Source organism: Hemicordylus capensis, chromosome 2 (assembly GCF_027244095.1).
Source record: "Hemicordylus capensis ecotype Gifberg chromosome 2, rHemCap1.1.pri, whole genome shotgun sequence".
NCBI classification, from domain to species: Eukaryota; Metazoa; Chordata; class Lepidosauria; order Squamata; family Cordylidae; genus Hemicordylus; species Hemicordylus capensis.
The window spans coordinates 184,081,312-184,097,707 of record NC_069658.1 but is presented as its reverse complement, the minus strand read 5'-3'; the positions used below and the strand labels follow the sequence as shown (position 1 = coordinate 184,097,707).

The 16,396-nt window shown below is 45.2% G+C and overlaps 1 protein-coding gene across 9 annotated transcripts in view; it reads right to left on the bottom strand.

Annotated features, from left to right (window-relative positions):
• The window catches only part of L1CAM (L1 cell adhesion molecule), a 148,188-nt gene that overhangs the window by 84,185 nt on the left and 47,607 nt on the right, over nt 1–16,396 (bottom strand). For all 9 annotated transcript variants that reach the window (XM_053303072.1, XM_053303071.1, XM_053303073.1 and 6 more), the window contains 4 exons: nt 12,728–12,924; nt 7,179–7,301; nt 6,770–6,940; nt 3,018–3,129 (listed from right to left, as the gene is read on the bottom strand). In XM_053303072.1, coding sequence (XP_053159047.1) covers nt 3,018–3,129; nt 6,770–6,940; nt 7,179–7,301; nt 12,728–12,924 — 603 coding nt within the window. The remainder of the gene's footprint in view (nt 1–3,017; nt 3,130–6,769; nt 6,941–7,178; nt 7,302–12,727; nt 12,925–16,396) is intronic.

Below are 16,396 nucleotides of genomic sequence, written 5' to 3'. Positions count from 1 at the left end.
CTGCCTGCATGGCGGCGGCAAGGTTTGTGAACTGACCTGGCATATGCAGAGGCCAGGTCAGTTCAGGAACTGTGCCGCCACGCAGGCGGGCTGCTGGGAGGAGTGCCAGACTGGTAAGCACCTTACAACTACTTTTAAAGGTGCCCTCTCACCGCTTCCCCCCAGAAGCCCTTTAGAAGCCTTTTAAAGCCAGGGTTTCCTTTGCTTGTAAAGGGGAATCCTCACCAGAACCCCCTTTACAAGCACAGCCCCTCGAATTGCCGAACTGGTTCAAACCGGTCCACCACGGACCAGGCTCAGTTCAGTTCAATCAAGGACTGGACCACCTCTCCTGAAGGTCGGTCCGGTTCACAATCGAACCGACCCAGTTTGTGGCAGACCGGTTTGCGATTGAAGGTTCGTGCACACTCCTACTGGGAGGAACATTATGCTGGGATGAATAAGGACAGTTGCTCTCCCCTGCTAAATATGTGAATATCTTTAGAAGGTGCCTCTTTGCCCAATTAGCAAGGACTAGTCTATTTCACAAACACATTCACATATGCCCTGTCCCCACTACAAATACAGTCACTCACCAACACACACAGACTCACCCATACGCAGAAGAGCTGCCTGCTGACATGGTCACAAGGCCTTTGACGGAAGGCAGGTTAAGGAAAAATAATGGCACTTCTGCTAAGTGCAACACACTTCCTTGATTTCTGAGTGGAGGCAGAGCCCATTCTACCTTTGAGAGACAGCTATGCTAATAAGAACCAGTGAGAAACAGACACAATCAAATGGCCATTGGCAGATTTGCAAATAGCTCATCTGGTTGCTTGTGACAAGTCTCAGAACTGCCTCTTGGCAATTGGAAGGGTAAACTTTTTCAAGTTAGAATAAAGGTGGTTGGACTCCTAAACTAAGGTTGGTTTCAGATACAACAGCAGCACCTGAGGTTGCCACTACCCTAGGGGAACATGCTCCCTGCCCCCCATTCCCACATGAGCCTTTACTTCCATTGCAGGTTCCGATACGCTGAGCTCGGCCATGTCATCAGTCTCAGCATATCCTGCCCTACTTCCCTCAGCAAACCTGACATCTGAAACTGAGATTTCAAGTAAGTGACAGATGTCAGGTTCCCTGAGGGAAGTAGGGCAGGATATGCCAAGATCAGTGGGCTCAGACGAAACAACCAATCCCAGGATATCAGAACCTACAATTAAATAAATAAATTACCCAGAGATTCTTTGGTTCAATTTAACTCCAAATCAAGTACAGAGCAGATACTGCAAGCACATTTTACTAAAGCCCTTACCATCAAAGGCCAACAGGTAAAAGTTCTGAAATAAATACCATCCAGGATCTTAAGGAAATGTAAGGATTACAAATTTTTAACAAATGCTTTAAACGCCGATGGAATACGCTTCAGATGGGAAGTGCCTGAAGGGGTTTTCTTTTTTTACAAGAGGAAGAGGAATAGAATTACAGAGCTCCTCAAAGTGCAAGAATTTTGGCATAAATACAAAAAAACTTTAACTCCAGAGCACCCAGTGCAGGGGCGGAGCTATAATTGGGCGAACAAGTTCAAAGAACCCAGGCCGTGCCCAATCAGGAGCTGCCATTCGTGGCCCTGACACACACCCCGCATCTGACGTCAGACGCGGGGGTGGTAGTTTAGCTCCTAAGCGGGGGCCACGCGGCCCCTTCGAGAGCTAAACAAAGGCTGGCGCTGCATTCGCAACGCCAGCCTAACTAGCTCCTGAAGGGGCCGCGTGGCCCCTTCAGGAGCTAAGACTGGTGCTGCGTTCGCAACGCAGCCCAGAAGCGGCTCTTCCCTGCAGGGAAGAGCTGCTCCTGGGCTGTGCTGAGAATGCAGCACCAGCCTTCGTCTAACTGCCGAAGGGACCGCGCGGCCCCTTCAGCAATTAAGCTGCTTCTCCCGAACGGAGCCTCAAGGCTCCGTTCGGGAACCAGACCACGCCCCCTCCTCGGGCCCCCTCCTCGCACATGGGAACCAGACCACGCCCCCTCCTCGCACACGGGCCACCAGCGGGCTAGCTACGCCCCTGACCCAGTGCCTTCAACACATAATTCTAACTAGTCAAGATGGATTACAAAATAGTTTCATGGAATGTTAATGGACTAAATAACAAAACTAAAAGGGCAATTTTTTTTCATTTTCTTAAAAAACAAAGTTTGGATATTATATGTTTACTGGAGACACATATTAGAAAACAAGACAGAAAATATTTGGTCAATAAGGCCTTGGGGCAAGAATTTGTCTCCTCTGACAAGAAAAAAAAAGAGGGGTAGTGCTCTATGTGAAGCAACAATTTGAACCCAAATTGATTTTTAAAGATGAAGAAGGTAGAGTGCTAGCTTTGGAAATTATAGTTGCTGGAGTCAAAACGGTGATAATTGGAATGTATGCATCCAATGAAAAAAAAGTAGAATTCTACAAATATTTAGAACAGAAGATGGCTGAGTTATCAAATACTAACTTAGTTTTACTGGGAGATTTTAAAGGGGTTGTCTCTACAACTTTGGATAGAAAATCGGACACGTCTGAAAGGAATTTGCAAGGCAGGCTACCAAAAGCCTTTTTTGAGTTAGCAGAACATATGGATCTGTATGATTTGTGGAGAATTAAAAATACAAATGGAAAGGAATATACCTATTTCTCTGAAAGATACAAATCCCATTCAAGTTCCAAGTTCCCTCCCTGACTTCTGCAAGATAGGGCTGAGAGAGATTCCTGCCTGTATCCTTGGAGAAGCCCCAGCCAGTCTGTGAAGACAATACTGAGCTAAATGGACCAATGGTCTGACTCAGTATGTGGCAGCTTCCTATGTTCCTAAAGTTGCAGAAGCCTGAATTAGGCTTGGCCAGTAGCTACCAACGGAGCCCCTCTCCAGGATTTCATCAGGACCATGCTCTTCAAACAGAAATCCACTTTGCATCTTTCTCCTTTATAGCAACTCCCTTTGTCCCTTGACAACAATGTATTTTTTATTTTATTTTTTAAAAAAACTTACTATCCCTTCACGATGCATTCCAGCACCAGGGTTTTTCCCTGCAGCGCCACATAGGTGCTGGATGCCCCCTCTGGCAGCATTAGACCCAACTCCTGGACCTGTAAAGAGTTGCCTGCATGGAAGAGAAAGAAGAGAAGGCCGCTGGGCAGCAAGGAGTCAACAAGTCATGAGCCCACCCCAGCCAGAGATTGTACAGTCATCTGCTTTGACGCCACCCCAAAAGCTGCAGCTCCCCACAGGCAGGCCAAGCGGACACCTGCTGCAGAAGAGGTGGCAGAACAGTCCCTTGTCCTGCACTACACGACAACTATAAGGAGAGACATCCTGACTTCTGCTCTTTAACATATCCACCCACCCATATGCCCTACTCAAAGATTCACCCACAGTCAATATGGACCTTCACACAACTACAGGGTTGAGCAAGTGTGCTACTTCCACAGCTTTGCGAGTGTAGTAGGCATGCAAAGTGTGTATTATTTGCATGCCAGGTATATATTATTAGACTTCCTGCTGGTTTATGTAACTCTAGGGAAATGATTTAGTCTTTGTCATTGAATGAACGAGAAGCCATGCTGATCATGTAAGCAGAGGATAGCTAGTACAGCCTGTTTAGAATCAATGTACAGGTGGCCCTCGTTATCCATGGGGGTTCCGTTCTTGCCTACAACTGTGGATAACAAAACCACAGATAACGAGACCTTGAGTCAATGGGAATTGGGAGTTAGTTCCTTAAGGTTAAAAAAAGGATTTAAAGATTTAAAAAGAGGCAGAAATAAGTGAAATAAAGCACCGTGCCATGGTCTCCAGGTCTCCAGTTGTCCAGCAATGCCCCCACCCCAAACCCTCAATTCCTCCAGTTTTCCATGAAAAATCGTGGGCAGGGGATGACAAAAGAGCAAAAAAAATGGCTCCATCCTGGAAAATGGTAGCCGAAAATGACATCAAAAGTCATTTCCAACTACCCAGAAACTGCAGATAGGCAAATTTTGCCTATTTTTAGAACTGTGGATAAAAAGGTTGGGTCTCCATAGCCCGTCTGCGTATATGCAAAAAACGGGGTTGCCAGGACCACAGATAATGAGGGCCACCTGTGTAGGGAATATCTTAGCCAGAGCTGTCTCAGTATGAGAGTCAATGAAAAGACTGGTGCCTCTTTTGCCTTCTCCCTGCCAATCCTATTGGTAGCGGGGAAAGTGCCCTCTCTAAGAAAGAGAGAAAGAGACCTTTAACCCCCACCTGAAACCAGCTGAAAACAATGGTCTTTTTACATAATGGGTTTAATGTCCAATCATCATCAATCTGAATGAACTCACCAACGAACTCTGAGGAAAAAGCATTTATGATATGTGAGTTATTACACATGTTAGACAATAATAAAAGCATTTCACCTTATTGGACGTTATTTCATTTGAGTATTACTGCGTGAAATCATCTGAGGTTCAGAACAGCAAACCTTCAGAGTATGAGCGAGACATGGTTTCCTGTTTTGCCTTTTGGAAATCTGACTCTAACCAAGAGGATTATTTCTAACTACACCAAGCCCTTAAGTCTTGATGATGAGTATTAGGGCCACGACACTACCAGATTTATATGCTTTTATGCTATCTATCTATTCACTTATTTGGTTTCTATACCGCCCTTCCCAAAATAGTTTAGGGCAGTTTACACATCTCATCCCTCTAAATCTAACCCACATCCATAATTGGGATTATCAAGAAAAAAATTCACGTTTGGAGAAGTTAGGCTTTGGAATGTGCTCCCTACTGAAATAAGAGCCTCCCCTTCTCTGACAGCTTCTAAAAGAGCTATTAAGATGCATTTATTCATCCAAGCTTTTAATTAGACATAGAGGCCATTCACATGGGCACCTCACACACCAAGCCCAGTGTGCCCGGGAATTTACCCCAGGCTTTAACCTGAGGTTCAGGGTCGTGTGTGTACACAGGCTGCAGGCAGCCTGGGCAGGAAGTCCTCCAGCATCTCAGTGCATGGAGTGCATCACCAAGAGCACAGTGCATTGAGGGATCCTCCCTCATGCCAGAGCACTTCCTGCCCGGCTGAGGGAGGATCCCTCAATGCACTGTGCTCCTGGTGCCCTGCTGATCGCCACGGTGCTGCTTGTGTGCCATGGCAAGGGGCGGGGCCTGGATGGGGACAGAGATGGTGTGCAGGATGGCAGGCAGGAGCCTGCCTCCCCATCAACAATAATGGCCATGTGCCCAACCTTACAGAATTTGTTACGGGTTTTGTTGTTGTTGTTGTTTTACATTTTATATCCCGCTCTTCCTCCAAGAAGCCCAGAGCGGTGTACTACATACTTAAGTTTCTCCTCACAACAAACTGGAGATGCTGTTATTTCCCAGTTTGGGATCATCTTCAGCCTCCCTTTATGTGCATTCTTTTTCCTCCAGATATCTCTCCTCTCTTCATACAGTTCAGAATGCCCCCACTAAAGCCATTTGTTCTCTCTCTTTATGAAGTCAAGCCACCCCTCTCTTTAGGTCTCTACACTGTCCCCCGCTTGCTCTTTGTATCTAATTCAAGTCCCTAGTCCTTAACACTCCAGTCCTTACAGTTAAGTTTCTCCACGCTTCCATCCCTGACTAGGACCCAACTGTATGTTACCGGCAGTGATAAGGGGGTTGTTTCCCCATTACATTTTCCCACAGTAGCTACATACTTGGGCCAGTGATGGGATTCCTCACCACCTAAAGTGCCCTCCTTCTTGGGCTGATGACAATTGGGTGGTAAGGTCTGTGTGCAACCTTGCACTTTTTTAATTGGTCCCTGGACTTCAATGTTACTAGAATGTCAGATATCAAAATGTGGAATATCCAATGGAAATACTGGGTATCAAATACTGAATTCAGACAGGCAACTCATGTGAAACTCTGCAGCAGTGGGGAAGAGGATTTATTTTAGCACTGTTGCAAAGCACCATCTTCTATATATATAAAATTGTCTGTCTGTCTGTCTGTCTGTTCCCTATGCATTCCCACACCCTTTATAAGCTATTGGCACCAAACTTTGCACAGTGACTGCCTAGGACCCTATGAAGAATGAAGGGTACCTGGGAACCCCAACAACAGACAGGCGGATATTCAACAGATATACCCACAAAACATATGGATGCAATGACAAAGAGAAAATTGCACCATAGTGGCTTCCTAGGACCCTACAAGTAACACAGGGTACCCGGGAACCCTGACCACCACCTCGCACAGACAGGTGGATATACAGCAGATATGGATGCAATAACAAAGAGAAACCATAAGCCCAAGCAATGCCGGGCATTTCCAGCTAGTTTACTTATAAAACAATTCACTCTCTCAGCCCCAAATACAATCTTTAAGTAGTTCAATATATGTTGGACTTGACTTGACTAAACTTGACTTGTTGGACCTAAATTGACTGGGTAGACAGAAGGTCAAGGTGGAAATGAAGAAGAGCCAGCGTGGTGTAGTGGTTAGAGTGCTGGACTAGGACCGGGGAGACCAAATCTCCATTCAGCCATGAGACTAGCTGGGTGACTCTGGGCCAGTCACTTCTCTCTCAGCCTAACCTACTTCACAGGGTTGTTGTGAAGAGAAACTTAAGTATGTAGTACACCACTCAGGGCTCCTTGGAGGAAGAGCGGGATATAAATGTAACAAACAAACAAACAAACAAACAAACTGTGGCTGATGCATTTTCATAATAAACACCCCAAAGGTGGCTACATCTCAGAATTGCAGGGAATTCCGAAGACTTACTGGGATGGACTTTTAGTTCAATAGGCTCCTTCTGGATGATGATTCGGGGACCTTGGAAATGAGCATTGCAAATATAGTCCGGTTGGCTGTCATTCATCTCCACGTTTGCAAAATAAAGGTTCCCATTCTGGCCCATGGTGACTCGTTCATTCTGGGTAATGTGTTCAATCTCTGGGGGAGGGAGAGAATAGGGCACAACAAAGGGAGGTGAGATACCACAGGACACCTAATAACTTCTTCCCCACTCCTTCCCTCATATCTGCAGTTGAATCCCCAGCTGGTACCACAGGTGAGGAAGCAATCCTGCCCCATCCCCCATGTCATTTAGGTGATATGGAGCCAAGCAAAATGCACACTGGCCATGGAGTGTTCTTCTTTATTCTTTATTCTTATTTCAAAGATTACTCACTGCTGTTGAGCCAGTAGATTTTTGGGGGGACAGCGCTGGTTGGTGGGTTGCAGGGTAAGCTCACAGCGGCCTGTTCCTCCACTTCAATTGATGCTACCTTCTCTTTGGGCCATTGTGGGGCACCTGAAGAGTGCAGAAAGAAAAAAGGCAAAATTGGTGAGCAGGGAATGAGAAGCAAGAAGGGGTCATCAGAAGTGGGACAGTCATCACTTGCAAAGGCCTCCGGATCTGATTCTTCACCCATTTCCTTCCTCCTTGGTCCTTGAGAAGAACAGACATCTAACAGGTCTTTACTGTTAGCAGGTCATTACTAATCAGTGGCTGCCATCTTGGTTAAATTACCCAAGAGTTATACTCAGAAGTTACCCAGGACTACAGGTGAAACTCGGAAAATTAGAATATTGTGCAAAAGTCCAAAAGGACCTCTGAAAAGTATAAGCATGCATATGTATTCAGTACTTGGTTTGGGCCCCTTTTGCAGCAATTACTGCCTCAATGCGGCGTGGCATGGATGCTATCAGCCTGTGGCACTGATGAGGTATTATGGAAGACCAGGATGCTTCATTAGCGGCCTTCAGCAGTTCTGCATTGTTTGGTCTCATGTCTCTCATCCTTCTCTTGGCAATGCCCCATAGATTCTCTATGGGGTCAGGTCAGGCGAGTTTGCTGGCCAGTCAAGCACAGTATACTGTATACTTTTCAGAGGTCTGATATTGTTCTTTTCTTCAATCCTTGTCTTCTTGGTTCCATGTAATATTCTAATTTTCTGGGATTGTGGATTTGGGGTTTTCATGAGCTGTACGCCATGATCATCACAATTATAACAAATTAAGGCTTGACTTATCTCGCTTTGCATGTAATGCATCTGTCTCATATATCAGTTTCACCTTTTAATTTGCATTACTGAAATTAATGGACTTTTGCACGATATTCTAATTTTCCAAGTTTCACCTGTATTCAATTTCAACAGAGCTTTAATAAATTTAGTCAGGATGTCAGCCAATAGAGCAGCTCACATGATAATAGGAATGAGATTTTTTTTTTTTTTTAAGGAATGAGATTTTTTTAAATGGCAATTCCAACTTCCTACACATCATTGATTTACATAGTATATAGGAGAGACCTCCAAGGCCAGGAGGCTGGCTGCAGCCTCCCAGTCGGGGGTTTACTCGTGTGTCACCACACACCACGGCAGCACACAAGCCAAAAATGAGGTTAACGGAGCATTCAGTCCATTAATCTCATTTAAGAGGAGGGGGAAGTAGGCTCGCCCATGAGCCCGGTGGCTCCCACAATCAATAGAAAGAGGGCCAGGCTCCCTTAGCCCACTTTTTACTGATCATGGGAATAGTTTCATTGAGTGCTACAAAGCCAGTTTAGTAGCCAAGGGATACTCTAAAAAATATGTTGAAGACTATGATGAGACATTTGCACCTGTTGTGAAGCATATTTCAGTAAGAACATTCCTCTGCACAGCAGCAGCAAGAAAGGAGCAAGCTGATCACCTAGGTGTGAAAACTGCGTTTCTGCATGGAGAAATAGAGGAAGACATCTACATGGAGCAGCCACCAGGATTTGGAAAGAGAAAAGAGAGCCTTGTATGCAAACTCCAGAAGAGCATCTATGGCTTGAAACAAGCTGCTAGAGCGTGGATTGAGAAGCTGACGTGTTACTCAAGGAGGAGTTCATACAAGGAAAGGCTGGCCCCTGCCTATACTCGAGATTCAAAAATGACAGATGGACTTACATTTTGACTGATGTTGATGACTTGATTATTTGCTATGAAAAGAAACAAGACAATCAAGAGATTGTGAAGCACCTGAACAAAGAAGTGGAAGTCACTTCTTCCTAGTGAAAGAACTAGGAAGCATTTCCTATTATCTTGGCATTCAGATAGAAAGAGAAGAGGATGGAAATTACCTTCTCAATCAGAAACAGAAGATAAATGATCTTCTAAAATGTCTAAAACTGACAGAAACCAATGAGGCCAGCACTAATGGAGTCAAACGTGAAGCATGATCAGGACAGTGAGCCATTGCCAGACAACAGTCTATAAAGAAGAGCAATTGGAAAGCTTTTGTACATAGCAACAGCCACAAGGTCAGATACAGCTGCAGCAGTGGAAATTCTGGGCAGAAGAGTAAGTGCACCAAACAAGAATGACTGGACCACAGTCAAAAGTCAGCTGTACCTGAAAAGTACAGAGCTCTTCAAACTCTTTATACCAGCAAGTGACAACCCCAGACTAGTAGGATACATGGACACAGACTGGGCCAAGGACAGAACCGATCACAGGTCCACAAGCAGAAATCTGTTTTTCTACGGAGGCGGAACCATCAGTTGGACTAGCCAGAAGCAGTCAATGGTTGCGCTTTCATATATATCATCTGGCCAAGCATGTCAAGAAGCCACATGGCTACACAAGTTACTGTGAGACTCTGGAATCAATGAGCCAAAGCCAACTGAGATGTTTAAGGACGACCAAGGGTGCATCCAACTCGCTCTGATGGAAAGGACTATGTCTCGAACAAAGCACATGGACGTAAAGCACCACTATGTTTGACAGGCACAAGAGAATGGGCTAGTTAAGCTGAAGTACTGCCCAACTCAAGACATGGAAGCAGATGGACTGACCAAGCCACTACCAAGACACAGGTTCCAGAGCCTTGTAGAGAAGATAAGAGTCGTAGATCAGTGCATGAGATGATGAGAAGGGGAGATGCTACTCCTGATGGAATCGACTCTTAGCACCAGCAACCCTACTGACCACTAGGGGCATTAGGGGTAGAGATAGCCAGTAAGGGCATTCCCCCTCTGACCATGCTTACTCTACTCTGATTCCCCTTTGTTAGCCTCAGGTTTCATTCTCTCCGCTGGAAAGACAGACTTCCTTCTTCTCCCTTACCGCTTCCTGTATGTAACTAACAATGAGGCATGGTACGTCGTATCTATCTCCCTGAAGGATTTCCCTAATAAATTACTTTATCTGGAACTTTAACTCCATGTCTCCGAACAATATTAATTAGCAGTGCTCCCTTACTTGTGCATTTCCACTGTAGCTGGGCAGATAAAGAAATCTCTCCTCCACCGAGATTTCTAACAAGAAAACCATACTGCAAGGTCATTCACATGATGACTGGGGCTGGTGAGGACTGGGGGGAAGGCAGGATCCTATCTACCTTCCCCCACACAATCTGTTCCTCTTTGGAGTGCCACTGCTTGCATGCCCATACGACCAGTGTGGCAGCAGTTGCCCAGTGTGGGATCGAGAGGAGGAAGTCCTCCTGCATCCCACAATACTCCACACAGGCAGCCTGCTACAATGCAGCAGGGCTCCTCTCCCTGGCCACACTGCAGTCAGGGCTCTATGGCCATTACTCCTGGCAGCGATTTTCAAAGCCCCAATGGTGCACACAATCACAAACTCCTTTTCCCTCCTACCTCACTTTTTGCTTGGGTATAAGATCTGGGCTACCCGAGGCTGCAACTGCTGAGTCAGGAGACCTCCTGGTCTCCCCGAAGAAACAGTCTGCTTGGGCAAGAGGAATTTTATTTTACCCAAGCAGCCTGTATTGTTTGAACAACCTCTATACAGGAGGGTGGTTCCCAATAATTAATCACACCAATTCCCCAAAATTCCTTGCAGGCACTCAAGTTGGATATACAATTAGCAAACTTGAAGTTCCTGGTCTAACAGTAGAGCAACAAAGTAGGAGGGCTAGCAGATGAGGAAGGGTTTTCTGCATATCTGAGGAACTCACAGAGTTGCAGGAAAAGATTGTCATTTGTAAATTAAAAAGAAAAAGCAAACACAAATGTGGCCTGATAAGAACTGGGCATGCTCATTGCCTTCCAGGAGCCACAGAATGTTGGGGCCAGTTTAACATCAACTGGAGAAGGAAAAGGGAAATTGGGAGTGGATACTGACCTACTCAAACCCAATGGTTTATATTATCCTGGAGGGGAAATTAGGGTTGAGGGATGTGCCCCATGGCATCCTAATCTTTCAGCCCTAATTATCACCACCCAGCTCTATTCCAGATATTACAAGCTTTTAGGATCATTGAAATGAAAACAATCATGGGGTTGGTTTTTGTTTGGTTTTAGGAATGGAGGAAAAGCACTTTTTAATTTATTGCTTCTCTGCACACACTCACAGCCACCTAATGGCGAGTCGATACTGACTCAGTTTACTTTATACTCTCTCTCTCTCTCTCTCTCTCTCTCTCTCTCTCTCTCTCTCTCTCTCTCACACACACACACACACACACACACACACACACACAAACACCCCACTCTGAATTGCAAAAGGGGCAGAGCCCTTAGCACCTTAAGGTATTTTGGAATAGGGGGTGAAATGGGGATGGGGAATGTGAGATCCTCCCTCAGAAAAACCTCTTATACACATAGAGAAGAGGTAAAAATTGTCCTTTCAGCAGTGATCACTGAGATGAACAGAACATCTTGTCCTGGAGTTCAGCAGGTTCAGCATTCTCAGGCTATTGAGCAATGGAGGGGGTTAGGGGGATTTCCCCAATGATTCTGCCCCCTCACCTCACATGATCCCTTGCAGACCTTGCAACTTGAGCAGATGCATGATGGGATATTACACCCCCATCGAAATAAGTGACCCCCCAACGAAGTAAAGCAGTCAGGGAAATAATAAAATGAAGTGAAGTGGGTTAAGCTCATATGCTGTATGTAAGCACCAGGACTCTGCAACAGTGGCTCCTATGAGGCCACTGAGTATGAGTTCATGGGTGAGGTAGATTTTGAACCAGGGGTTTCCTGGCTCAGAGCTCACACTTGCATATGACATTCTCATCAACGACAATAATATGCAATGAAGGATAGGTGAATTTCTTTTGAGATCTTTAGCTGAGCTAAAGTAAGAAAAACAACAGGAGGCTCCAATTCTGGAATGGAGGGGAACTGTTTTTAGCAGATTTGAGACCCACCCACCCACCACCACCTAAAAAAATCCTTTCTGGCATCAGTTCTCTTTGCTGGTTACAGTCAGCATCAATATCGTGTCTCCTCTTCCCTCCTTCTCATCAACCCCACCCACCCTGCACCCTTTTTTACTCCTCCTCAGCCGGCATGGGGAGGGTGAGGCCAAGCCGGCTAAAACGGGTGGGGGAGGGGCCCACGGAGGTGCTGATGGAGAGGACTGGCAATTACATCACCCCGACACTATGAAACCATGGCAACTGTTTCCATAGAAACAGGAGCAACCAGCTGCACTCCGGGGAGTCCAGGCAGGTAAAAGGGAAAAAGAGCCAGGGATAGACATTTATTGTGAGGGGGAAGGGGAGAAATTTATTACTCAGGGAATTGGTTGTGGGTGTGTGGGTGTGTGTGCTGCAGTCATTGTGGGGCCAGAAATGAGCAGCATCAGCAAAGCTCAGGCAAGAAACATTAAGGGGGTGTGTGATGTAGTGCTGGAGGCGGAAGAGGATTGATGGGCATCTCCATAAAGGGGGGGGGGGGCTGAAGCAGAAACAACATGTTGGGGGAGGCTGAGGGAAATTGGAAGGTGGGGCACTCACTCTCAGCAACAATGCGGCCCTCTGTGCTCATGGCAGTGCCCAGGTCGTTGCTGGCGTAACACCGATACACTCCCTGGAACTTGGTTGCCACATTCCCATTGTTCGTAGTGATGACCAGAGTCCCCGAGTCATCCCGCATCGTCACCCCTGGCTCCTGGTGCGGGTCAAACAGTTGTCGATCCTTGGTCCAGCGGAACCTGCCAGATGGAGAAGGCATGACAAGGTGAAAGGGGCAGGTGCTGGGCAGAAGCCACAGCCAGAAAGAGAAATCCAGCTTCTGCCAACCTCACAGAGGCTGCATGAACCAGAAACTGCAGCATCTCTCTTAGACTGGAGCTCTTTTTTTTAGTGGGGAGATATAGATTGAAAGTGGTGCTTTAATCCATTCAATTCAAGGCTGATTACTGGTGGGGGCTGGCAGAGGAGCAGGAAGGCAATGTAAGGAATAGCTTGTGTACAGTATTTGGGACACCACAGTTTGGATGTTCATGTGGCAGGAGAGTTCTTCCTTCTCAGGGATGAGAGAGTATAAAAACCAGGGTTTCCAGCACATAGCAATGTGGGGGAGGGTTTGGGAAGATGGTTGTAGGAATGGAAGGCAGGGGAGGAACAATAGTTTCTCTTATATCCACAAGAGGTGGGGTGAAGACAGGGAAATAGGCTATGTGATGTGCGGGGGTCAGAGTAAGGTCAGGGACATTACCAGAGCCTCTTATGAGGAAATAATGGAGTTATGAAGAACAGAACGGAGCAAGGACTGGAGTATTGTGCACTATGAAACATCCAGTGCCATCAATATAAAAATCAGTTCCTAAAAAAGGCCACTCTCAAGGCTGTTCATGTTCTGGCCCAGAAGAAATCAGGTAAATACCATGCCCCCAAATACCATGCAAGCTCAGAAGCATGCATTGCTTCTGCAAAATGTGCTGTTTCACACTAGCTGCAGCAGCTCCATCTTGTCACTATTACACTGCTGCACTGGCTTTTTGTTAATTTCCAGGCATAAATCAAAGTGGTGCTTGTACTTTTTTTATGGCTTGGGACCTGGATAACTGAAGGACCACCTGCTCCTGCTCAAAAGCAATCTACCATTTTCCCCCAATAAATATAGCCACATCTAGAGCTGATGAAGGAACATGGTTAAGATAACTGGTTTAAATCTTGCTTCTGTCATGAATTTATTAGGGGGTCTAAGGGGATGCCCCAACTCCCTCAATCCATCATCTGCATATGAATGATAATGCTGACCTACCTAGCACAATTGTCCTAAGGATTATTGAGATAAGCTTTAAAAGTGTTGTGAATACTCTCAAGCATTATATCAAGACTAAGAATTCTTATAAGATCACCTCAAGTGGCGCAGCGGAGAAATGCTTGACTAACAAGCAGAAGGTTGCCAGTTTGAATCCCCACTGGTATGTTTCCCAGACTATGGGAAACACCTACATTGGGCAGCAGCAATATAGGAAGATGCTGAAAGATATCATCTCATACTGCATAGGAAGAGGCAATGGTAAACCCTTCCTGTATTCTACCAAAGAAAACTACAGGGCTCTGTGGGCACCAGGAGTCGAAATCGATTCAATGGCACACTTTACCTTTAAGAATTCTTATATTGAATTGAATCCTATATTGAGCAGCAAAAATTGGTACCTTCCCAAATCTGTACCAATTTTATTGCAATGTCACTTAGTGTTACTGATGGTCATCTGTGGAAACATGCAAACCTTCCACTGGTTCCTGTCTTATATTACCCTTATCTGAACTATTTTGCAATGTCTCAGACTCCTTTTTAAAAGATTGGAATCAGATGATGCCTCCAAAAAATGCTTCGCAAGTTATTGTGTCTATGATATGAATGCTTACCTCTGTGACACTGAAATACAGTTTACAGCCTTATATGTTCTGTATTTATGTATTATTGGTGCATTTTTGGTGTATTTGTATGTGTTTCATTGGGATGATAGACTCTGTGGTCTATATGTACTTACTGTATAATGAGAAGAAGAAGTAGATGTAGAAGAAGAAGGAAGAAGAAGAAACAGCAATTATTTTGCAGTCTCTTATGGGGATGGCTCTTTTCAACTTTCCCTCCTCTTCCTTTCAGGTTTTGCATAGCCTGAGAAATTTGGCCAAGATGCACATCTGGTTGTATGCAAACTGAGTGAATTTTTAAAAATTCTCACCTGCAGTTATTTCTACCTGGAGTTCCCCTCCCCCCGCCCCAGAAAGAAAAGTACATTTATTATGGAAGAGAAGCCTACATATAATGTCACTGACTAACTTTGAATAATTGTCCTCCTCATGTCAGCCAATGGGTGCAACATGGAGTGCTCATAAACATGTTCCATATTTTTATGTGATAAATGATCGTGACAACAGTGTCTATATTTATAATTTCTGAGTGTTCAAAACACTTCATGAGGTCATTCACACAATCAAAAACTGTGTTCTACCTGGTTTGGGAGCCTAGTGCGCTCCCAATTTTTGGTTGTGTGGAAGCAAGGTAGGAAGAAAACCTGGCAGAAGTGATTGTGTGGAAGCAAGATAGGAGGAAAACCTGGGTAGCTTTTGCTCCTACCTTGCTTCCACACAATCACTTCTACCCAGGTTTTCCTTCTACCTTGCTTCCACACAACCAAAAATTGGGAGCACACACAGCTCTCAAACCCAGGAAGAACAGTTTTTGATTGTGTGAATGACCTTGTGGTGACCAGCCTCCCCACCCCAATGGGGTCAACAGAAAGTGAATCCCTGGCCTTCAGGCTGGTGACCCCAGGTCCTGGCCAATCAATCCACCAGGTGGATGGGACATGAGGAAACACTAGGAAGGAGAAGGAGGAAGAAGAGCGCAGAGGGGCAGTGACCAGCATGTAGGCTGCTCCCGCATGGTGAATGCTACAGGACAATCTCTCAGGGTGAGAGATTTGCAGGGACTTGATCTTGCCAGGAGTTTTGGTGAGTTTTTAAGGGGGAATGAAGCCAAGGTTCATTTTCCATACTAGCACAGGGGAAAGTATGTTTAGTCAGACCTTGCGTTAGGAATTATTTTGCTTTCTGTATGTGCTTTGCAATTCCTAAATATCTGTTCTTTGTAACTGAGTAACTAAGATTTCAATGTGTGCCTCTTACAAAAGAGCTGGGCATTCTGAAACATTCTTGTAATCCAAGTTAAGCATTTTTGAGTGTATCTAAAAAGCCAAAACTTCAGACAAATCAGTCTGTAGCAATTGAATAAAAGATTTTTCTTTCCTTTTAACAAGCCTCCCAGAGTTGGTTATTAACTCAGGAGAAGGAAGGGGAGGTGGAAAGAGGGAATTACTCTAGTGCAGACATGTCGTCAAAAGAGCTTAGCCAGCTATCATTAGCTCCATGTGCAGGCAAACGCACAGGGGAGCAGTGGGTTTTTATATACTTGCTGTTAGCAAGGGGAAGCAAAGTGAAACTCAAGCCCGGTTAGGAAAAACTTTTAAAAGTGACTTGGTGGCAGTGATTTAATCTACCAGAGATTCTTCTTTTCATTAAACTACCAGAGTTTGTACATCCCCATTTGTACACAGAAGAGGTGAATTGAGACCTCCACTCAGTCTCTCACCCACACTATAAAATGTTTCTAGTGTATGTGTTGAAAACATAAATGTGTGGAGCAGTTCAAAAAGCCAAATCAGA